The following is a 25,771-nucleotide window of genomic DNA, read 5'->3' on the forward strand; positions in this document are numbered from 1 at the left end:
TGCATTATTCCCAAAGCATCTAATGAGGTTTAAGTGCAAACAGCTCATGTCCTTTCCTGAAGAGACTAAACTTCAAGTGAAGATTGATGCTACTTATGTTCTCCCCGCCCCTGCCCCTCAAGGTGAGAAGGAGAACAAAGCCGCTGTCCTGAAAGATGCCACATCATTTTTACTGACGCTCAGGGGTCATCTTGCAGTTCCTTAAATTAACTGCGACACCGCATCAGTTCCCAAACCACTGGGATTTGACTGTGTTATTAGAAAGTATAGTTACTACGGATCCAGACATAATTGGCCCTGGGCTCATCCTAAGCGTGTTAGAAGTGAACTTGTATGACTAAGTTGAGACTGTAATTTTACCATGTGGACCTCTGAATACATATTTAAAGTTGCCTATGTTACAGATAAGAAAATAAGTGGCATTATGCATATTTAATTGGCCTGCCAATGACATTATTAAAACTCTTTAAGAAAACTTAAGAGATAAAACTTAAAGAGGAGCATAGGGTTATTCATACATAATATTTTCTTGCAGGATATGATTTGTATACCATGCTTTACAAAGATTACTGTTGAGTTTTTGAAGCCAAAGAAACAATTAATGTACTGAATCATATTACGACATAAGAAAACCAAAGTTATAATTAATATAAAACAAATAAAATCTGAACCTACCTCAATATTTTTCCTGGCTTGGGTTGCACTTCTCTCATGCTGGATTGGAATTAGAGGCAAACCTCCGATTTTGGGATTTTTGGTTATAGAACGTTTTCGTTCCTTTCCAGCTGGTGGCAATATGTCATTTTCATGCTGTGGAAACACAATTTCTCGCTGTTGGTGTGTTATTTTATTATGTAGTAGATCATGTTACAGTTACTTGGCTCCTTTTCCCATATTTCCAAATCAAATGTTCTGCTTTCCATGAGAATGCCATTTGTAACTATGATGTTGACTCTGGTAGCAGCATCGCTTGAGGATGTAAAACTCTTAAGTGAACAGAACTTTGAGGTCTCCATTCAAAGTTTCAAATACATGGCTTATGTACTACTTATCAAATCAAAAGGAGGAAAATATTTGATGAAACTGGCAAATCTCTTTGTGGGAGAAAAATAACACACTTGTCTATTTTTCTAGGCCCTGTAATCAAAGTAACTATGCACATATTTTCTCCCTCTACTAAAGACAATTTTAGTGTAAAAATAATTTGACCTTATAGACCTCAAATCAACCTAAGGCATGGCCATCAGAAACATCAGCCTCATTTTATGACCTTTTGAAAAATGTTACTTTTTCATCTAATTGAATTCCAAAGAAATTACCTTGCACACAGACATTTATACTGAAAATCATTGTACAACCGAGTATGGCACATTTGTTCTCAAATTATTGACTACATATTCTGGCCAACTGAGCAATTATAGATATGACTGGAGAAAAATTAATTTTGCATTGGGGAGAAATATCCACAGGTAAAAATATAAGCTCTTGAGTGATAAATCCATCAGATATGCATATAAAAGAAAAATATTTAAAGAATTTTTCTACTCCTCAGGGTAGATTAACTTTCCAGAAGTTGGCAAAAGGAAATTGATTTTCAGACAACAATCTATGAAAGAACTACAGAATACCAATTATAAAATGATAAGCTTTATGGATGTTCTGTTGAAATGAAAGCCTTTTGGTAAACTGTCTAGCTAAAACCTATTCTTTTTTTCTCTCTCTATTCTTAAGATTCAGCACATTCCTGCCTTTTATTTCAATTAGTATTTTAATGTATTTTATAGCAAAGGATTCAACAAGTATTTGCTGTGTACCCATATATAATGGCAAGATTATATTGAGGGACATACACCACCAGACTTTGTGATTATCAGTGTATATAATCTCACAACATATATACTACATATAAATAAAATCTCATTTAATCTTCAATGATCCTACAGTGCAGATCTTTATTATGAGACTGAGTGTATATGCATCAGATCTACCCTTGAGTTTTAGTGAAGTGTTTATTTTGGCTCAGCAAATCTATAATGGTAGATTATAAAATATTTCAGAAAGAAAGTTACAAGCTTCATAATGCTATTTTTATGTCAAAGCCCTAAACTTGGTAAAAATAATTTTGATATTATATAATTGGGATGTTCCCAACATGTAAAGCTAAAAGAAAACTGGCTGGAAAGGAATTCACTAACCCTATGGATTATGCTTACACTTTATATAGTACATGTGTTAAATGATAGAGAAATCAAAGAGCAAACACAGTCTTGCTTTTTCTGACGTGATATACACAGTGTTCTGTGTACTGGCTAACTAGTTCTTATCAGATGGATCCAAGAGGTATTTTCCCCAACAGTACAAAACACTGTATCTGAGGAATATATTATGACATTCATAGTTTTCTATAAATGATCTTAAAGGTCCTACACTTTATGGATCACATGGCTGAGGATCATACTTTCATTATTATAACCAGTGATCACACCCCAAAATCTTCAGTTCTGTCTCCCGCTATTTTTTCCCCATCCTTCCAGCCTTGAGGTATAACTGACAAAACTGTAAGATATTGAAAATGTACAATGTGACAATTTGATATATGTATACATTGTGAAAGAATTCCCCCCAATTAAGTTAATTAATACATCTATCACCTCACTTTTTTTTTTTTTTTTGGTGAAAACATTCAAGTTCTATTCTTAGCAAATTTCAATTATACAATACAGTATTAACTGTATCAACAGTGACCATTTTTTATATTTGATCTTCAAACCTTATTCATCTTATAGCTGAAAGTGTGTAAACCTTCACCTATTCTCCCTACCCACCCAGCAACCACTTTGTTGTGTCTATGAGTTAAACTTTCATTTTTAAATTCCACACGTAAGTGATACTTGCAGTCTTTGTCTGGCTTATTTCATTCAGCATAATGTCCTCCAAATTCATCTATGTTGTCAAAAATGACAAGACTTCTTTCTTGTTTGAGGGTGAATAATATCTGAATGTGTGTGGGGGAGCATATACATACACACACGGATCTTTTCTTTATCCATTCGTCCTTAGACACGTAGGTCATTTACATACCTTGGCAACTGTGAGTAATGCTGCAATGAACGTGAGGTGAGCCTGCCTCTCTCTCTTTCTGACCCTGACCTCTTACAACTTAATTCAGCTTCATTCACCCCTTTAGACTCCTTAAGACATCCAAATCCATTCTCTTACTTCTCTACTGTCTCTACCATCATTCTACTTTCCACATTACCCTCCACTTCCTTCAGAGTCAGTCTTAGATTTCACAGTCTATAAGGATACTCACCTCCTTATAAATATCTCCACATCCTGTGCTGCTTCCTTTCATCATCCCTGCCTGGCAAGGCCCCCAAACTGGTTAAACCCAATTCTACTTGCTTTATGAGAGAGCCTACCAACCGATGAAGAAAGAGAGAAAGATGCTCTCTCTTATAGATATATCTCACTTCAGATTTAACCTTAAATTTCAAGTAAGCACTCAGCATTAAGTTGAAGTTCTACTTTGGGCAATTGGCTTCCTCACTCTCTGAAGATTATTTCTCACCTTTCCTCTATATTGACCATATAGTATGGCACACTGAGTATTTATGACTAGAGAAAAGTTCTTAGTAATCAGAAGAAATAGTTGGAAGAGAAGGGAGCCTCACTTATGTGGCTGTAAAATGCAGGGAGGGTGGTAGATTTCCTAGTAGAAAAATGAAATTCTTTAATGATTACTAGTAATTTTTAAAATCAGTGAACTGATCATCAGTGAGTTAGGGAGGGGATATTGGAAGTGTAGTGGTAGAGGAAATTCATAAACTGGGACTATATGATCTGCTTATTACCTTCCTCATCTTTTATATCTTTCTTCACACAGCCCTTCATGATGTTAATGGAACAAAGATTATGACCACATCTCAGGACCTTGCACCTGCTGGCCCCTATACTAGAACACTCTCCCCACTCCTGCATACCTGCATTACCTGCTCCCTAATTTCAGACAGGTGTCAGCATACCTCTCAGCTGTTTAGAAAGGCATTTTCCTGAGAACATTTCCTAGTTAGTGCCCTTCCTTACCCCAGTCACATCCTCTCCTTTCTGTTGCTTATTATTGTATCACACTAATATCTATTTGAAATTTTGTCAAATTATGTTCTCTCCCTGTCTTATTTTAGAAATACTACCTAAGCATGTATTTTGTAAATGGGATTGGGTTCTATGGTGCAAGTATACATCTAGGTCTAATAAGACTGACAGAGCCTTTCTTGTCATCAAGTGTACATTTTAGTCGGAGAGGCAGACATGAAAAATCTAATTACACAGTACTTTCTAATTAGTGCTACAACTGAGGTAAAGAATACTAAGGGTTCCTCTAGCCTGAGATCTGACTGGTCTGAAGATCAGGGAGAGTTCCTCTGAGAATGACACATCAGGTGAAATCTAAAGGACTTTTGAAGCAGGAGTGAAAATGGGAATGGATATTATAAAAGTATTCTGCACACCAGTAAGAACTCATTGTAAGAAGCACTTAACTGTTGGTGTGTGTGTTAACATATATGTATACACACACACACACACACACACACACACACACACACATATAAAACAACATTTGCTAGTTTTCTGCCTCCCTGTGGAGGTGAGCCATTAAATCCTTAAATCCAAGAAGGCCTTTTTGTTTACCTTAATCCTAAGCAGTGGAAAGAACAGAGGAAAAGTAATTGGGCTGAATCCCTAAGGCCAGGACAAGGAAGGATAGCTGAGGCAGGGGGGAATAAGCTGTCCATGAGAGCAACCTCTGCTTTCTGGTTATTTATACCTTGATTTTCAACCACAGAGACTAGTGACTTCAATCATAAAAACAAATCAGAGTAGTTGTACCACAGACACTGTAATACTTTTGACTCTAGGGTTCCAATTTTACTAAAACACTTCAAATCTAGTTTACATTTTTTTTAAGGACTTAAATATCTGAATTTCTAAAAAGGCACAAAAAAGAGGAAAAATCTCTAAAAAGTTAAGTCTTTTCCTGCGTATGTGTTTTCAGGTAGTAACCTCAGCGTCAGACTGAGAAGAGCAGTGTTTATTAACCACTGGAAAGGTTAATAAATTAAATGAACACAGAAAATGGTTTTCAAAACAAGTAAGGGCCAGACTTGGGGGTGAATTAACTTCCCACTTATAAGAGAAACAGGGAAGTGCGTCCTCAGTAATAAAGAGTGGCAACTTAATCGTTACCAGTGAATTTCAATGCTCTTATGGGAAGCCCTTCTGGGAATTCAGCCAGACAAGGTAGTGGGGAGAAAACCAATCCTATTAATGAGACTATTAACCCTTCTCACAAAGACAGAGTCCTCCTCTAGAGAGGAGACTAAATGGGGAACTGAGTATAGGTATTAGCTTCTGGCACTCCTGGGTTTGAACTACTAAACTGTATGGTGCTAAGCAAACATCTATAAGCAACGTCATGCATGGTTTGTTACAAAGAATACAAGAGTTAGCTCTTCTGAAGTATCCAGCACAGAGTAAGTATTAAAGAAATGTGGGCTCCTGTCCTTGTTTCTGGAAAGGCTAGAGTGGGGGGAGTAGGTGAGCCATGGGGAGAAGAAGAAGAAAGAAGCACGCTTTTCTAAATGAAGATGAATGTGGGACTCTGGTAAACAGGTCCCTCTTTCTTACACTACCATCTTGAAGCAATACACCTCTCCAAAGGTAAGGAGTTGCTGGAGCACCAAAAAAGAAGCCTCTAGAAAGAGAGTAACTCTCTTTCAAAGGGTAATGGATCAATTTGGATTCTCGTATGTTTGAAAAACCATATGAGGGCCGCCCGGGGGAGGGGGGGGGCGGTGTTCTCTTGGTTACGCATCTGACTGCGGCTCAGGTCACGATCTCATGGCTCCTTAAGTTCAAACACCACATCAGGCTCTGTGCTGACAGCTCAGAGCCTGGAGCCTGCTTCGGATTCTGTGTCTCCCTCTCTGTCTCTGCCCCTCCCCTTCAAAATAAGCATTACAAAAAAAAAAAAAAAAAAAAAAAAACATGAATGAGAAAATAAAAGTATACACATAAGACTCTTATTAAAAAGGCTTTCGAAATCCCACTAACATTTCCTACAAGCAGTCGTTCTACTTGGCTGGAGAGCTGAGACAGATGTCGTACCTGGGCGATAAAGACACTGGCCATCCACTCCGTCTGAGTTTGTAAGTTATCACAACAAATGTGCCTGTAAAACAAGGTTTATAAAATACATAATTCATAAAGCCAGAAGACTGTTCTCCAGTGTATTTGTTTGGTTATTAAATGATCAGAAGCCTCTGTGGGTTTCTCCTGATTCATGAGTTAATACAATCAAAATGGGAGTATTTCAGTATAAGTTGCTTCAGGCTTCTGTTAAATGTGCAATATCAAAATAATAGTATAAATATGTTAGTTTAAACAAAATACAGCTACAGGCTTTGGTAACTGCTGAAGAATGATCGGCAATATTTCTGGAAAGGCAGAAAGGTCACTGTCATTTACTTTTTCATGTACATGACGTTAAACACATCTTTTCCCCCAGAAACTCTGAGTGTAAGACGAAAAATAAGTGCACATTTTCTTAAGAGCATACTTTGTAAAAAGGCTTAGACTGTCTCCATCATTAGGATTATAAACATTTAATACCTGCAAGACTCATGAAAAATGAACCAAATGAAAAACTACTACTGCATGTCCAATAACACTGACTCAGTAACCTTTTATTGAAAACCTATATAAAACAGAGATCTTGCCCTCAAGGTTCACACATTCTATTAGAGGAGCTAGGCATGAAAACAAATAAATTACAGCAGAGTGAGAAAAAGAGAAAGTATTGTTGACACAAATACAGAAAGAGCACACTTGGGGATGCGATAAAGTTTTCTTAGAAAATTTTCTTTTTCTAAGTGTTGTTAAAATGACCTGGATATTTCAATGTAATTACATACTCTTTATATTCCTGTATGAAAAACAATTTGGGAAAAAAAAACGTCAACATGAAATTTGTAAAAATTTCATGCTTCCTTCATTAGATTCTCATAAAGACATTGTCCCTTTCCATTACCATGTCCAAAACAACGGTCCTCTCTATAATTCTGCACCCATGTGTGCAAAATACTATCGATGCCAAGAAGAAATAAGTAATGATTAGAGGGGAGAGTTATCAGACTTTTGGGGCATCTGAGCTGTAACCTGAAAGAATGACGGTTGTGTCTACCACATTAGCAGGAAGGGGATGGGAGTGGGAGGTATGGGAGCAGCATATAGTGTGAAGAAGGCTCAGTAAAGGGGCTATCTACACTGAACATGCAGAGATGAAGGACGAAGGGATGTATGGTGAATCACAGATTACTGCTTTATCAGTAAGTAAAAAAGGGAAAGCCTTGGGAGATGAAGCTCATGGAACGCTGTGCCAACAATCCTGCACGTTATCCTTTAGCTATAGGATTCGTTGAAGAGCTTTAATGCAGGAAAGAAACACAACACATTTAGAAAGCCTCTTTGGTGGTTGGGTAGAGAATATTCTAGAAAACAAAAATAAAATTAAAGGCATGAAGAACACTTAGGATGACTAGAATAAAACCATGCAGATGAATGAAGGTGTGGCCTGATAAGGGAGATAATTAAGAGGCAGATCCAGTTTGGCTTAGTGATTGATCAGACACAGCTAGGGCTGAAGAAAGAGACATCCAGTATAGTCTCTAGGGAGACTGGCTAGATCCTATGAGATCAATGGAAAAATGTACATATATGGAAAGAAATGGTTTGAGGCTAAGATTTTTTTTTTTTATACTCAGTTTTGGCTAGTTCTTTTCCTTCATATGAAACTGAATTCCGCCTGCTTATTCCATAAAAGCTGGGATTCCACACTCATAAAAGAACTAGGAAGAAATCAGATATATTTTCTCTTAAGAGGCACTGGCAGGTAGGACACATAGGATTGAAATGGACCTAAAGCTTGAAGCAAATCTATTTTCTTCTTCTCAGACTAAAAATACTTAAAACAAAAACAAAACAACCTAATTTCACTTAGGTGAAACATTTCCTATCTGTAGATCTACCTGCCGATAACATTGTTTAGTAAAGTTATCAATATCTCAAATCCAAAAACTGCCAGCAGTTAACTTACCAGTGATGTTTTTCGGAATATGCTGTCAATCCCCAACTAAATCACATGGGAAAAAACACATAAACATACATATTAAAAAATATCAACTGTACAAAACTAAAAGAAGGATTAGATGTTAAGGAGGTGATATTTAATGGTGGCAATGTGTAATATAGAACAGATCCCCACGAGGGATGATTCAGTGGGTATGACTGACGTAGAGGTGAATGATCAATGAGGGGTTCAGCTACAAATTTAAATACGCTGAAGGGAGACAGAGGGAAGGAGTCTTATATGATGTTATGGGAAGGTGGGGAAATCTCTCAGAAGATACTCTTGGCTGAGGAAGGATAGATGTCTAGGAAAATGGCCAAAATAAGAGGATCTATACATTGTCTTATTGATATTGCGAGAAATTAAGAAAACGTCAACTGAAATACAGGTGTATGTTCTGGGTTTAGAATTAAGCATGTAGGCAAAAGTGAGAAAATTTTCAGTAACAGAATCCCAAACTAAGCACATAACAGTTCATTAAAATGTTTCATAAGAAAAGTATTCTTGCAAATGTAATTAGCAATTCAAATTAAACTGTGATAGGAAGTATTGGAATAAACCAAATGCTGGCATGATTCAAATGTTGAAGAGGGGGACACTATAAGTGGGGTCCACTCGCTCTCGGCTACCTATGTGCTGTGGGTTTACTACCAAATTTGGCAAAATGAAAAGGGCAAACTACATAGCTAGGCATCAAGAGGCTGTTTTCCTGAGTGTAGAATTTCCTGGAACATTCCTTATGTCCCCAGGTTGGGAGACTGATCAAGAAACAGAATGTGGAGAAAAACCGATGTGTTTTTCAGTAGACAGGACCTTCTGGGGATTTCTTGCTTTATGTAGCAGAGATGCAATCACCAAGGGGTTTGACTGCAGTGGAAACAGGCTTTTTTATCTGCCCACATAATTTCCCTTGATCTGCAACAGGCCCCCTGCCATGTCTGTGACAGCTCAAAGATTTTGTCTAAAGCTTAACTTATAAAAAGCTTGATTAACGCCTCTGATCTCCAAATCCTTAAATAGACAAATAGTCCTATAGCTTTTACTCTTCAAAAACCTTTCCCTTTCAAACTTTACCTTGTTGGAGGCTTCATTTTCCTTTTCACTCCAAGATAAAACTTCATTGAACTGAGGGAAAACATTTTCTCATATTTACTACTCTGTAAGGAAAACAAAGTAAGTTGTAATTAAATGGATTTTCAAAATACCTTTATATTTTCCTGGAGTATTAATGACTGGATTTAGAACTGTTTAGTTTCTCCAATGTTTTACGGATGTAACACCAAGTTTTTACTGAATGAAGATTGTTCTGATTACAATGTTATAGATTTAAATAGAAAACTTTGGATACGCATGTACATTTACAGAAGTGGATATATGCACACACAAAAACAATTTTTGATTCAAAATATCTAGGACCAGATATATATCAGAATTACTTTTCAATTTTTTTTTTTTAATTTTAAAACCACAACATGCATTATATGGTATAATTCCATCAGTGTTACCTAGGGCAGTGTCCTGTATTCATATAACTAAGGCAACTACTTTCATGTTAGGTTTTGCCACCAAATGCATTATGACCTTCTGTACTTTTTGGATTTAAGAATGAAGGAAAACATACTGTGAACCCTGATGGGTACATATTGAACTATCTCAAGTATCCATATTAATAGAATTTTTCACAAATAACTCATGAAAGCAGACTATTAAAATAATTTACATCCACCCAATCAATTATTCTCCATACACATCCTAACATACTTATTATCTGTAACCACTATTTTTCAAAAATCCTGAACACAGACCATCATAACTTCTATCAAACCACACCCACTTTATTACTCATCCTTGGATAACCTGAAATAGCTTTCATAAAGGTAACAGCCACAGGAATAATTATTAACACATGCTTTCCCCATATCCTAAAAATTCTGAAGGCAATCTCTTATTTTAAACTGTTAGGCATATAGCATTTATAGCTAAGAGCAAGGGGTTTGAGATATAGAAACCTGGGTGCAAATCTGGCTTGCTACTTAGTTTGTGACCTCACATTACTTTACTCTTCTTGTTTGTAAAGAGGGACAATAAAAATAGTATTTCATAGGGTTATTATTGACTAAGGAAAGGGTTACTGTGAAGGATAATTCTACAGATTAAATAAGACAAATGCCTATAAACTGTTTAGTCCAGTAATCATCATTAAAAAAAGTGTGCAATAAATTACAGCTGCTGTTATTATGGACTTAGAACATATTGCTTCAGAGACACAGCAATATAGACAAATTGTAAGAATTCTAAGACAGTACACAAAAGCCCATTTAGCAAATATTGGCTGAAATTTAGTACAAAGTACATTTAGCTGAAATTAGTACTAGGTTCCATACAAGTTAACATATTACTATGACGTCTTCATGAAAGCAGTCAAATCTGAGAAGTAAAGGATGGAAAATATGTTTATAAAATTATAAACCACCTTCCATAGAGACAACAGGTCAGGAGAATACAGAAGAAGCATAAAGGAAAAACAAGCAAGAAGATTATCAGGAAGAATGCTTGGGTGACTAGTGGTGATAAGGCCATGATGAATTTACTCCTAGTCACGATGATCAATGTTTGCTATTATCATCATGGTAGATAATTTAAAAAACTATATATTTGTGGATTTTTTTTTTTTTTATGGCGAGGTTTCTAAAAATGAAATCACTGGGTCAAAGGCTAAGAACAGGAGTAAGATTCTGGTCAAACTGATAGGGTACATTTACTTCAAATTAAACATACACTCATATGTACATTCATTAGCAATTTTCACTTTTGATTTGGTCAACAATTTATCTATCTTTACACATTTGTCTGAATTACTTCTCTATATGTGAAAGAAAAAAACTGCCTTATCTTTTTAAATGGAATATTCTACACAAATTGTTTTCAATAATTTTGCTCGCTGTTTACGGTTATTATTATTATGAGTCAAGTATACGGTTTTTTCCTTTTGAACTTTCTTAACTATATCTCAACTTGAAAGCTGACAAATACTAAATTGCATGACCATGTAATGAGAAGCGTTGCTATTTTTAAAGTTAATTCTTTTGTTAATCTAGAATATATATTTTATATACAGTATAGACAAGAATTTAAATTAAAAAAAATTAACAATTATCCCAGCCCTACTTATTAAACAAACCTATCTGTAGATATGCATTTATGATGGTGTATTTTAAAAAAAGTAATATTTAATTTTTTTTTTTAAGGTTTACTTATTTTAGAGAGAGAGACAGAGAGAGAGGTGAGAGGGAAGGGACCGAGAGAGGGAGACACAGAATCCGAGGCAGGCTCCAGGCTCTGAGCTGTCAGCACAGAGCCCAACGTGGGGCTAGAACTTACGAACTGCAAGATCATGACCTGAGTTGAAGTTGGATGCTTAACCGACTGAGCCATCCAGGTGCCCCCCAAAACTAATTCTTAATTACCTGACTTTATGATACTACTGCTATCTCTGTTCATTTTTATGCCAGGATCATATTATCTAAGTTATTTTAGTTTTATTGTAGACCATGACAGTTGGATGCAAAATACTACACAACTATTTTGTTTTTTATCAACAAAATGTTTACAAATATTCTTATCTGTTTACACTTTGAGGTGATTATTGTATCATTTTTGTCAAGTTCTAAAAATAATTCCTTTGAGATTTTGAAAACAAGTACATTAAACCTATAGATAAATATCAGACTTTACATACATTTTATTTCTATCAGTGAAGTTCTGTAGTTTCCTTCATAAAAACCTGACTTCTTGTTGAGGTCATTTTCTAGTAGTTTAAGTATTTTGTCTTTAATTCTGACTGAGGACTGGTTTTGAGGTACTTTTTTGTAGTGTGCTACTTTACTGAATGCTAAGGTGTAACACTGAAGTCTAATAAAGAGCAGTGAGGTAGCTTTCTAAAGCAGTAACTGTTTCATGTCGGAAAGAGTCAAAGCAAAGAGAATTTAGGAATTATATATAGTAGTGGAGCTTCCTGGCCATCTCTGTCAGAGACTACATTGGATTGCACCTGAGCTGAATGTCCCTCCTCATAGTTGAGAGACTCCTGTTCCCTTGGACTCCGCCTCAACGGAAGTGGCCAGGTAGGGTGAGAGGCAGTAATTCCAGGAGTATGGGGAAAATGGGAGTTGCACAGTTGAGATCAATGTTCACTATTATCATCTGATGAAGCAGGTAGTCTTAGTTTATACAGGACATCAGTAGGGCCAGGACTGCCTACATTTTGAAGTATTTTTGGCAATAGAGAGTCTGAAGTCATACAACTGATTCTCAAGCCACTCCTGACATGTAAGCTCATTACTTTATGCCACTAATGACAGAATTTGTGTGGAAGTCAGCAATGGTGGAAAGAAGCTTTTTTGGTTTCAGTCTTTAAATATACATAAAGTGGAACTGCAAGGATACTAACGGAAAGTTCTATAAAAAGAAATCTCATTTGGCAATGTAACTTTACTGTTGGTTTATTACAATTCTCTTTTTTGGTATGTGGATTTTCTGGAGAATTTCTTCAAAAAGCTCAATATACTAGGCTGTAAGGAAGTCTCTAATGTGTTACTCAGGCACTATAATTCAAAACAAAGTTTTTAACTAAGCCAATTAAATTAGTGTGTTTAAGAAATTATTCTTGCACTAAAAGGAGTTTGCTTATTAGTGCATGAAACTTTTAATGACCCCCCCACTTACCCACTTGTTTTTTTTTTTTTTTCACACCATTAACAGTATAATGGTAATATTCTTTGAAACTTATCACCTTTTATGTAAATCAAGTCTGAAAACATTTTAATTAACATTTTCTGTGCAGAGTAAACTCTCAAAACAAAATATATCTTCCCCTGTGTATTACCCTAATTTGTTGTTAATGAGCATTCATAAATTATCTCTAATTAACACGTAGTCTTTTTAAATACACTTTTCAATTTGTAACTTCTACCTCCTTGTCAGTAAATCATTTTCTAAGTATATACAAGCATACACATATTAATGGTAAAACTGTCAAAAACAGAGCCAAATGTTTATTCAAATAAGGAGATTTGCACTATTGCTTATTTACTGTAAAATAATTTGAAATGTTAACATTGCCAATGACTCGACCATCAATATTAAAAGGGACAGACCAGCAACATGAAAAAATAACCAGCCACACAAAATCATGTGTTGAAAACAATGATAGTTTAAGGAAAACTGTAAGTCGAGTCCCCTCTGCTTGCCTGAATGTGCAAATTAAAAGTATCAGCTGCATTAATTTATTCCAACAGATGTACAAACACATCTTTTAAGCACAGTAATTATAATTCCATAACCTGAGGTCACTGTTATAAAAACAAAATGTGTTCAGTGTCCTTAAAGTTCAGTGTCTTTCTGACAAATAGTGTGTCTCACTATAGGTAGAATCTAAAAAAGTCAAAATAGTAGCATAAAGTAGAATGGTTGTTTCCAGGGACTGGGGGAAATGCAGAGACAGTGGTCAAAGGGTATAAAGTTTCAGTTATGCAGAATGAACGTTCTGGAGATCTAATATATAGTGTGGTGACCATAGTTAATACTCCTGTACCACAAACTTTAAATTTGATAAGAGAGTACATCTTAAAATGTTCTCAACACACACACACACACACACACACACACACACAGAGCCAGCAGATAACTATGTGAGGTAATGGATATGTTAATTAGTTTGATTACAGTAATCACTGTATCAAAACATCACCGTGTACAAGATAAATATACACAATTTTTGTCAATTTATAAAAGCTTGAAAAATTAGAAATATCTCAAAATTATGTCAACCCCCCCTCACTCTTTTAGACAGTGTCGTTTAAAAGAGTCATTAAAAGAGTCGTTTAGACTCTTTTAAACTTGATACTGTCACTCTCTACCAATTTATATGAATTATCTTAGACTGAGAAGGTTGATCCTTTCAAAAAGATATAAATTCTTAAAACGCATTCTGTTAAACAATATGACATTATCTCACAAAACCAATGTCTGGAAAAAAAAATCACTTGTCCACGAACAAGCTTCCTGTGGCAGATTTTTAAATTGATATCAGCTTGGGGGAAAATGCTATAAAAAGCCAAACTGTATTGATTGTCATACTTAGGAATATTTGGTACTGCTAAAATGAAAGAGACTTATCCTCTTTAAATAAAAGTCTGTCAGCAAAACCACCGAGCTAAAATAATGGAAAATTTATATTTGTTTGGTAAGTCCCCTTACACGGAGGCTTTGGAGTCAGACAGTTGGGAATGCATTCTGAGTCTGTTGCTTACTGGTTATGTGATGTTGAGCAAGTTATGTAATACCTTAGTAGGATCCATTTCTTTATCTGTAAAGTGGGAATAATTACAGTACTAATTTCACAGGGTTATTATAAAGATAAAATTAGATACTCCAAGTGAAATGTACAGAACTCTGCTTTTTATAAAGTAACCACCTGAATGTTAGTCACTGCCATTATGATTGCACTGCTGTTACTATTAACAACTACTAACTGTTTCTAGCAATGTCCCATTGCTACACAATGGAACTGTTGGTTCCTTAATGGGACTAAAACGTTCAGGTTCATTTTTAAATACCCTAAGCAGGACACTTAAGAGTGACACTTAACCAACATATGTACATAGAAGGGCAAAGATTAAGAAAGTCAGTCTAATGAAGATCAAAGTGGGTGACCCACTGAAGAAAACCAAAGAAAATTTAATCAGAATCAGTTCTAGACAGCTAGAATAATCAGCTGTGTAGTCCTGAATTTACTTTCACGAACACAAATATAAAGTTCATGAACCTTGAAATCTGATGTCTTCAGTTCACTAACCCCAAATTCTTCTGTGCCTTACTTCTGCAGACTCCACTCTTCCTCTACTAGAAAAACTGAAGGATGATAATAGATAATAACCATTTGATACCCACACAGACTCCCTGCTGGGTCTATGAGATGGCATAATAAGGTGGAGAGTTCAAGTACAGTATGTATTACAGCTCTCTGAATAGAGAGGGGTGAGGGAAGCCCCCCCCCCCCCGCCGCTCCCGCCTGGACAATCCACTGTCCTAATCAAAGGAGGAATGCTACTCAGATTTATTTTGCCCACATGGAGCCCTCCCTGCTGGAGGAACATGCAGGGAAAGCGGTCAAAGCATGTGGGGAGCTCAACAGAAGCCGTAATAAAATGAGATCACAGAGGTTTGGAAAGCTGCCTAAGAATCCTTTCTTCATAACTATTAACAGATGTTACTCGTCTGGTCTGTCTTTATACATCTCTACAACACATCACAGGGAACCACCACACTCCTAAAGCATGCAAGCGATATGAACCCAAGGGAATTTGATAATTCAATATAAAAAAGTGCCTTTAGATCCTGCTGTCATTCTACATTTAAAAGAATTGCATAGGTGTTACCTGAATCTCAAGGAAGTAGAGACGTTACTATATACATTCTTATAATCACCCAAACTGGATAGAGAATATTTATTTATATCACCCTAGAAAGATCCCTCCTGTCTCCATCATCTTGCTTCTGCAACAACCTTTCTCCACACCTCAGGTAGACACTTTCTGACTTCTATCATCATGAATGATTTTGCCTGTTCTTAGACTTCTTGTGTACAGACTCATATGGTACGATTTTGTATCAAGCTGCTTTTGCTAAACAAGGATTTAAAGATTCATCTGTGTTGTTACATTCATTACTTTTCATTAATTTTTACTGCCAAATAATATTCTATTGTATGAATGTATCATTCTTTTATTGATGATGAAACATTTGGAATGTTTCCAGGTTTTGGTTTTATGAGTAAAGCTGCTTATGAACATTCTTGAACAAATGCTTTTGTGAACATAATGCCTAGGAATGAGTGGCTGGATCGTGGGTAGCTGTATGAATATTTTTAAAAAATTCCAAACGGTTTTATATAGTAACTGTGTGATCTTACCCTTCCACTAGCAATTTATGAGGAATTTAATTAATCAACATCCTCAGTCATACCAATCAGTGAAAACAATGTTGCACGGTTTTAATTTGCATGCCCCTGGTGACTATTATGTTGAGCACTTTCATTACAATGGTTTATTGACCATTCCTACATGTTCTTTCACATAGTATCTATTCACCACTTCACTCCAATTTTTATTGGGTAGTCTTTTTATTGTTGATTTGGAGTTCTTCATATTCGGAAAATGAGTTCTTTCTCAGATGTATGTACTATGAATATATTTTTCTCTATCTGGGACTTGCCTATTAATATTCTTAGTGAAGTCTTTGATGAGCATGCTGCTATATATATATATAATATTACATATGATATATATTATATATAATGTATATATTCAGGACTTCTCTGCACTAAAATAATGAGAAGTGCTCAGAAAGGTCATATGAAGTTCTTCACAGTGTTACTCAGTGTATTAATACCATATCCCAGAGGCTGCAAGAAATCATCAGCTTACTATGTGTTCTGTTTCCCACAGGGCTTGACTGCCAAGAGAGGACTGAGAGAGACATAAAATGAGAATGTTAATACCCACACAAAAACACACATGGGTTCAAATACTAAATACACAACTACCTTTGAATCCTTGTAGAGAAAGAGATACCCATCTCGTAAAACAAAATACCGGTCTTGAAACTTATTTCCAGACAGTATTTTAGATGGTTCTTCTTTAATTTTCAAGACTCCTTCTTTGATACTTTCCAGGGCCCTCCTCTCTGTAAAGTACAACATTACTTTTGTAAGTTAGGTACATTTTCATTTATTTGGAGTATAATACAAAACAATCTGTATTTTCAGTTTTGATAATACAAACTAACAATTTGTTTCTGACCATTAAGAAGCCTACAGTTAATTTCTGGGAACACGATGTTTCAGGGTATTTACATCTATTTATAATATACAGGCCTGCCTATGCTGTTCAATTGGCTACTGGCTAATAAGCACTTGAAATGTGGTTAATCTCAACTGAAATGTGCTATAAGTATAAAATATAGGCCATATTTTAAAGTTTTAGTACCAAAAAAAGGTAAAAATATCATAATTTTATAATACTGATGACATGATATTTTAGATAATGTGAGTTTAAATAAACTGTATTAGAAAAAAATAAACTGTATTAGTAAAAATTAATTTCACCTGTTTTTTTATTTATTTAATTATTTAATTATTTATTTATTTATTAGCATTTATTCATTTTTGAGAGTGAGAGAGACAGAGCATGAGCAGGGGAGGGGCAGAGAGAGAGAGAGGGAGACACAGAATCCGAAGCAGGCTCTGGGCTCTGAGCTGTCAGCGCAGAGTCCAACGCGGGGCTTGAACTCACGAACTGTAAGATCATGACCTGAGCTGAAGTCAGATGCTTAACTGACTGAGCCACCCAGGCGCCCCACACCTGTTTTTTTATATCTTTTAATGTGGCTACTAGATAATTTAAAATTACACAATTGGCTTGCATTGTATTTCTTCTGAACAGCTCTCAAAAAACCATGCAATCCATAGGTTAAAATGGAAGCCTCTCCCAGGATTCTGATTCAGGAACCCAAGAATTCTCAGGGCACTAAAGAAAATTCTGTACTTATGAACCAAGTAAGGGGGGGAAAAAGCGCTAAGGCAGAACATTTATCAACAACTATGTTTCATGTGCAATGCTGCCAGAGTCCCACATTTGAAAATCATTTCAACTAATTCTATAAAATTTTTTTTCTGGTAAGAATACCAAATTTGTATTTGGATAAATTTATCATGTATACATGTATCAATACATCTCCAGTCTAAGACTTTCTCCTTGAATTCTAGACAATATTCAACTGCCTACTTGAGAATTAAAGAGCAGTGGGTAAAAAAAAAAAGGAACCTTAAGCCAAACACCATACGGTCGTTATGGTGTCAACTTCTGCTTTTCCTGGAAAATAAGAGCAATAACACATATCCTGCAGATTACTGTGGGCCTTGTATTACTTAAAGACCCACAAAAAAATGTAGGGTGGGACACTGTATCAGACTAGGACCTTTAGCAATTTTCTGCTAGTCAGGTGATACAATTTTTAAATAATCATGCATGGTTCCTAAAACGTACAAAATAAACTGAATGGTTTTAGAAAAAAAAAAACTCTTGGTCTTAAATCGAACAATTCCTTGGTTTAAAGAAAATGTGTACTTACAGAGCAAATAATACACAGTGGCTCACAACTATAATTGGCGTAAGAGAACAGAAGTAAAAAAAACAGAAATAGGTCCTTGTAATTATACTCAAATATGAGTATGGCATGAATATCTGGAAGTAGAAGTCCCCAAGACTAATCACATCACTGATGCTGCAAACAAATGTAATTAACAAACCCCAACAGTTTTCATGACACATTTACTGGCTGCATAGAACATTCTTTGAATCATACTATCATACTAAAACAGGTTCTTTTTTGGTAGTTTGAGACTTTAAGGTAATTTTTGAACAACACTAATAAATTTTGTCTTTTCACACAATCAATATTCACTTCCATAAAAATATTTCAAATGATAGAACTTTTCCAATTAAAAGACTTGAAAGAACATCTATTATAATACAACTGGAAGGTCAAGAAAAAAGTAAACATAAAATAAATATTCAGTGAAATTCATATTACATCAAAGCATTCATTTCTTCATGAAGTATTAAGGGTCTAGTATGCACTTGGTCCTAGTAATATACAACCTTGGAAACAAATGAATTAAATATGGGCTAGCAAATAACGGTGTGTCTACCGACAGAAGTGAGCAATTCAAAAAACATTCAGTAGGCTTAGTGATTCAGCTTATTTAGAACAGGAAAGTTGAGAATGGTATTCATAATACTGTTAGTTTAGAAATAGGTAAATCTTTTTAAAAGTTTAAATTATAATCAAGTTGTGAGATATAGATATTATATATTGCTTAAGCCAAACAAATTCCATTTATACTTTTTTTTTTTTTTTTTTTTTCTTCTCCATGGAGGGAGAGAAAATCTTAAGCAGACTCCACACTCAGTGGGAAGCCGGACCCAGGGCTCCATCCCATGACCCTGGGATCATGACCTGAGCCAAAATCAAGAATTATACGTTCGACTGAGCCACGCAGTGGCCCCTCCATTTACACCTTCTAATTGTACTTTTTCATTTAGATTTTTGTCCAAATGAATAAGCCTTTCAAGTTTTACCAGTAACCATATGTCCAGTGCCTAAGTAAACCATTTGCAGGTCAAAGAGAAAACAAGCTTAGGGAAAAAATATTGTTGCTATGTTTGGGTTCATACTTGTTAAAATTTATTTTAATAATAATTACATAATTGAGTATATTAGTTATATCTTGCAGCATACTTTAAGGGACTCAGGAGGAGGGCTTTGAGAGAAATAAATGTGAAAGATGAGGAAAGAATGAAAGACTCTGAAATAAAGAAGTTTGGTAACTATCAAGGACTTTAAAGAATTTTTAAAGGCTCTCACAACGAAATTCTGGATGCTCTCAAAATGTCAAAAAGGAGAAAAATTACCCACTATGTAAATGACAAAATGAAACTACAGACTTTGGGGGCCATCGTGTGTGACTCGGCACGTAATAAAACTAAGGTTATGAATTAAATGGCTTCCAATCCTTCACTTTTCCAAACCTTTCCAGTACTGCTTGGTCCCTCAACAGTGGGGTACTTCACTCTCAGGTTTTCACCGCCCCCCTCTTCACCCCAGGCAGAAAGCTTACTAGGGTCCTCTGCTTCAGAGGAGTCTCATTCAGTACAAAGTTCATGCCAACTGTATCCACTGTACCTGCTTCCCAGACCCCATCCAGGTTTGAATTCAACTCTAGTTTGTCAGAAATATAAGTTTTATGCTCTGCATGTCTCTCCTGAGCTAGAGTTCAAACTTCTGCTATTGATCTTTGCAGTGGGCTTTCTGCTTCATAATTCTTGAGATTCTGGCCAGTACTCCTGTCTCCCTGCTATGGTTTGCCTTCACAATTCTGTGAGATCTTGCTATCTCCATCGTCCCTCACAGCACAGTGATTTTTCTAGATGTCATTTTTTTTAGCTTCAAACTTCAGAGCACTAGTATTTCTAAAGCCACATAGGCAGTCTTTCTGGCTATACCCCCTCCTATACTTATTCAATATACACTGAATCCCTCTGATCCAATCAAAACAATGATTTCACACGTCATATGGTCCACAATATCAATCTTAGCCATGCTGTAAGTTAATAAGCCCAGAATATTTCTATGTAATACGAATTTAAAAAAGAAAATAGGAAAGAAAAACATAGGACACACCATGTAAATCTGCTTTCAATGGAAAAAGAAACCAGCTAAAGCAAATGAATCATGCACTAAAAGATTTGGGAAAATCATCTAATGTATTTGCAAATATAACACATGTGAAGATTTAATGCACTCCTCTAAGCACCTAATTCCTTCAGAGAAAGATTCTGGGATGTACCCTAATGGGTACAATTTCCTTTACTACCTTTGTCTTTCATTCCAACATAATTCCGGCATTCTGTTATATCTAGAGAATCATAAATGCCTTTCCCCTTCTTCTTGATTACTAGGACATGGAAGGAACAAGTGAAGTTAAACAATGGGTCTTTCGAGTTAACACTGGAGATAAGGAAAATAAGAGCCAGTATTCTTGATTGTGCTATAATTTTGTTATTAGTTAGAAAGGCCCTTAAAAGTCACATGTATGAAACAAAACAGAATAGCCAAATTTATTTAAATAGAATATCATATTACTGGGACGATGAAACTGATAACAATAAAAAAAGTTTTTCCAAACCATTTGAAAACCACAAGTTCTTGTACAAATGAACAATCCCTAACTAGTGGTCCCTAATCCCCAAAAAAGAACTGACTGCAGAGGAGGTGGAAGGATCCTGGGAAGGAGAGGTAGAGACAGAGAGAGGGGGAGGGAAAAACATAAATCCAGGAATGGTACTTCCAAATTATATACTCCTCCTTTTTCCTTCATGTCCAGTCAGCCAGCAAGTCAGCCACTGTTCTTTGAGAATTTCTCTTTGGGGTTCAATTCTATTTTATTCCCAATGCCATTACTCTAACCCCTGCCTTTTCTACCTACTACCTGGGGATACCAGGATTTTATAACTCCATGCCCTTTGTTCTAATGGCTCCAGCAAATAATTCCAGATTTGTGTTATGCAAATGCTATTTTAACATGTTAATCCCCCCCACTCCACCCCATCTACAGCCTTGTTTTTCTACTATTTAATGCTTTACTTTTTTATCATTAAAAAAAAAAGTCTAAACTCCTTTTCCTGACATTTAAAGGGCTAAATAAACAAATTTCTCCTACCCATCTCTATAAAATATTAAATAAAAATATATTTATAGTTCACTTGATCATAATATACTGTTTGGAAAACTAATCATCTCTACACCATGTCTCAAGTTGATTACCTGAATAAACTTGAGAGAAATTCCATTTTTCTTGCTTCTATACAAATTCTATCCCACTTCTGTACCCACTTCTGTACTTATCCACAGAGATTTTTCTAACAATTCTAGTTCATATTTATTATTTATATCCCTACACTCTAAGATATAATCTAGTTCCTGGGTGTATAAATCCTATTTGCTTAATAATTTACCTCTTAGGTACATGATAATTTCATATTTGCTTTTTAAAACAATGTGTGCTTTGGACTTCCCTCCCCAACCTACGAGAGCTGACATAGCAACAGTGACTAAGGGCACACTCTGATGCTGGGTTTAAATGACAACCACATCTACAGGGGCACCTGGGTGGCTCAGTTGGTTCAGCGTCAGACTTTGGCTCAGGTCATGATCTCACTATTCCGGAGTTCAAGCCGTGTCGAGCCCTGGGTCAGGTTCTGTGCTGACATCTCAGGGCCTGGAGCCTGCTTCAGATTCTGTGTCTTCCTCTCTCTCTGTCCCTCCTCCCCCCCTAGCAAAAGTAAATAAACATAAGAAAAAATGACAACCACATCCTCCACTCACTCTCAGGTAGTCATCTCTGAATCTCAGTTTCTTCACCTGAAAAATGGGGATACATATAATACTCACCCCATGCATTTGGTGGGTGAAGTGCTTAGAACAGTACTTGGCACAGAGCAAGCAGGGTATACTTTTCTCTGTACTACAAAGAAAAGCAAAAAGAGAAAGAACTACACTTCCAAGGGCCTCATGATTTATAGATTGAGTTTATAAGAATTAAAAAACTACTGATTTATCCTTGATATCAGTCTAGTTGGTAGGTTAGGACAGAATATATGGACTGGGTTTGGAGACATCTTTATTCAAATGCTTGCTCTGCACTTACAAGCAAATGACCCTGATGGAGTTATGTATCGTCTCCATGCCCTCATTTCTCCATGTGTAGAGGCCTGGTTAAGACTAACTAGGAAGAAGAAATGAGATGGTGAATGGAAAAGCATTCAACCCAGCATGTGGCACAGAGTAAAATGCACAGTAACTAAAATGGACTGTTATCTTTTGTATTTCTTATATATGTTCTGAGCTAGACAAGAGAATATGAAAAAAAAAAAAAGCCCATTTTTTTCATGGTCTCTATGTGTCTCCCTTCTTTGGATGGCAAAGATTATTTCTTCAGGGCTGTCCATTATTCTTCAGGGCTGAAAAATTCCTTGTTATTCCACCTCTGCCGTGAACTTTGTAAAAGAGACAAATGGGCAGTTTCCAGGAGAGATACCCTCTTTAAAATATGCCATGACCAAGTAATAGTTGGCAGTATTCGCTGCCTAACGATTTCTTACAAATTAAAAATTAGGCAAGTTTTCCTTTGATGCTGATTATATAGAATCATGTATATTCCCTTGTTTGTTTTTTAGTATGGTTGACACACAATGTTACATTAGTTTCAGGCATACAACTTAGTGATTTGACAAGTTTATGCTATGTTCACCACAAGTATAGCTACCACCTACCCCATTATACTATTACAGTATCACTGACTATATTCCCTATGCTGTACCTTTTATTCCCATGTCTGTTCTTTCTATAACTAGAAGCCTGTATCTCTATCTCCCCTCTCCCCATTTTGCTCAATCCCCCAACCTTTTCCCTCCCCTCAGGCAAACACCAGTTCTCTGTATTTATAGGTCTGATTCTGTCTATTTATTCGTCTTTTTTTTAATTTTTGAAGGACCTTGAGGGTATTATGCTAAGTGAAATAAGTCAGACTGAGAAAGACAAATAACCAGAAAAATGTGTGTATTCTTTTTAACTGGAAGGAAGCAGAATTTCTGATATATTGCAATCATTGTATGGCATTCCCTCAAAATTCATTTTAGTATAATTTAGTTCTACAACTGAGTAGAAACCAAACTGGATAATAGCTGCTTAAAAGTAATCTAATGTTTTGTTTTGTCTTTTAATGTGTCAGAAAGGCACAGGCCTATCATTCTTTTTTTTTTTTTTTTTTGTAAATTTTTATTTACTTTTGAGAGAGAGAGAGTGAGTGAGTGAGTATAGGGGAGAGGCAGAGAGAGAGGGAGATACAGAATCTCAAGTAGGTTCCAGGCTCTGAGTTGTTAGCACAGAGCCTGATGTGGGGCTCGACCTCACAAACCGGTAAGAGCATGACCTGGGCTGAAGTCACTTAACTGACTGAGCCACCCAGTCTCCCCAAATGGTACATTGAAAGTAATCTATTTTTTAGGAAAACCCAAATATGTCCCCTGACTCATTCCTAGTCTATTTTCCTCTGTGTTACTTGTACTGAAGAAGTGATGCTTAATAGAACTAGTAGCCTGTTGACATCTTCCTACAATTAGAGTCCCCATAAATAAGAAAACTGTAGATATAATTACCATTGAAGGACTGACTAGAAAAGTGCCAGAAATTCCATGTCATTTTACTGACAATGCAGCAAATTACAGATAGTAGAAACCACTTTTCTATTCTATTTTTATCCTGAATTATAATAAAATTTTAGAAATAAAATTTAGCATCATAGTGTTGTATTTAGGATACTCTTAACACATAGACAGTATTTTAGACTTTCCAAAGTGTTCATGTATTTTATCTTATTGCTCCTCATGCAATTTTTAAAAAAAGACTTTATTTGGGGCGCCTGGGTGGCGCAGTCGGTTAAGCATCCGACTTCAGCCAGGTCACGATCTCGCGGTCCGTGAGTTCGAGCCCCGCGTCAGGCTCTGGGCTGATGGCTCGGAGCCTGGAGCCTGTTTCCGATTCTGTGTCTCCCTCTCTCTCTGCCCCTCCCCCGTTCATGCTCTCTCTCTGTCCCAAAAATAAATAAAAAAACATTGAAAAAAAAAAAATTAAAAAAAAAAAAAAAAGACTTTATTTATTTATTTTTTAACAATTTCTACACACAATGTGGGGTTTGAAGTTAGAATCCCAAGATCAAGAGTCACATGTTCTACCGACTGGGCCAGCCAGGTGCCCGTCATGCAACTTTCTATTCTAAAGTAGAAAGTACAGGTATTATGATCTCATCTTGTAAGGGAGAAAACTATGGTTCACAAAGGTTTTGTTACAGAACTAGGGAGCAAATGTCCTAGAATTACAATTCAGGTCTCTTAACATCTAACAAAGAATTCTTTTTATACTGAGATGCTTGTAAGTAATGGTCATTGTTCATCATGATCACTACAATACTAATAAATGTTTGGGGGCCTTTCTTGACCTTGCGTACCATACTGCATTGTTAAACACACTGTTCCCTAAAGGACAATCCTTTGATGATTCCACACATTGCTCTTTGTTTTCTGACAGCCTTTCCGATTATTCCTTCACAAGCAGGGCTCCCTTAATAGACCTGGGCCTTACGTGCTGGTAATTCTACGCTCAGTTCTTTAATGTTCTTATTTTAACATTACAACTGCATGATCTTGCACTCTCCAAAGGCTAAAATCATGCCCCACATAACGTGCTCCCTAGTGATGAGTACTCAGATCCCTTCCAGACATACACCATTGGACACCTGACAGAAAACTAAAAACTACAGACATCCAAAACCGAATTCAGTGACCCAAACCCTATTTCATCCCGTATAGTGGCCTCTTCTATTCTCCCCATCTTAATGTCTCACAAAGTATTCAAATCAAGAAACTGAGGACCCTATGCCATTTTCTCAACACTAATACAATGCTAATTTCCTAGGGAAAGCATTCCCTCACTATCTAGATAAAAGCTTAAGAATTTGCACTGATATGAAATTCCGCCAGTACCTGCTCAGTTACAAAGTGTTACTCATTTATATTTAAAAAGTTTACATAACATGTACTTTTAGTGAGTAAAAGAATAAGATATAGTCTTGTTAGGACAACAGATGTAAGAAAAACTAAACAAGCAATGATATTTTGTTGAATGAGATACATTCAGTGTTAGAGGAGATGTCAGTGATCAACTAACTCAACGATTTTTCTGTGCTTGAAAGGTCTCCATAAACTTCCTAGCTAATAGCAGTCATGTACTGCATGCTGTATTTGTAGCCTTATAATTTAAATAGACGTAATACATTTAAATTTTCTCTTCCTTGTGGGTAAAGATAATGCTTAACAATCCTTTAATTTTCCATAGTAGATTCCT

The 25,771-nt window shown here is 36.0% G+C and overlaps 1 protein-coding gene across 1 annotated transcript in view; it reads right to left on the minus strand.

Annotated features, from left to right (window-relative positions):
* The window catches only part of ARAP2 (ArfGAP with RhoGAP domain, ankyrin repeat and PH domain 2), a 188,477-nt gene that overhangs the window by 7,440 nt on the left and 155,266 nt on the right, over positions 1 to 25,771 (minus strand). Inside the window, exons 28-32 of the mRNA XM_078446218.2 lie at positions 16,794 to 16,933; positions 9,263 to 9,345; positions 8,156 to 8,191; positions 6,169 to 6,232; positions 676 to 810 (exon numbers count right to left, since the gene is read on the minus strand). Of these exons, the coding sequence (XP_078302344.1) occupies positions 676 to 810; positions 6,169 to 6,232; positions 8,156 to 8,191; positions 9,263 to 9,345; positions 16,794 to 16,933 (458 nt within the window). The remainder of the gene's footprint in view (positions 1 to 675; positions 811 to 6,168; positions 6,233 to 8,155; positions 8,192 to 9,262; positions 9,346 to 16,793; positions 16,934 to 25,771) is intronic.

Source organism: Panthera onca, chromosome B1 (genome assembly GCF_046562875.1).
Source record: "Panthera onca isolate mPanOnc1 chromosome B1, mPanOnc1 haplotype 2, whole genome shotgun sequence".
Classification (NCBI taxonomy): domain Eukaryota; kingdom Metazoa; phylum Chordata; class Mammalia; order Carnivora; family Felidae; genus Panthera; species Panthera onca.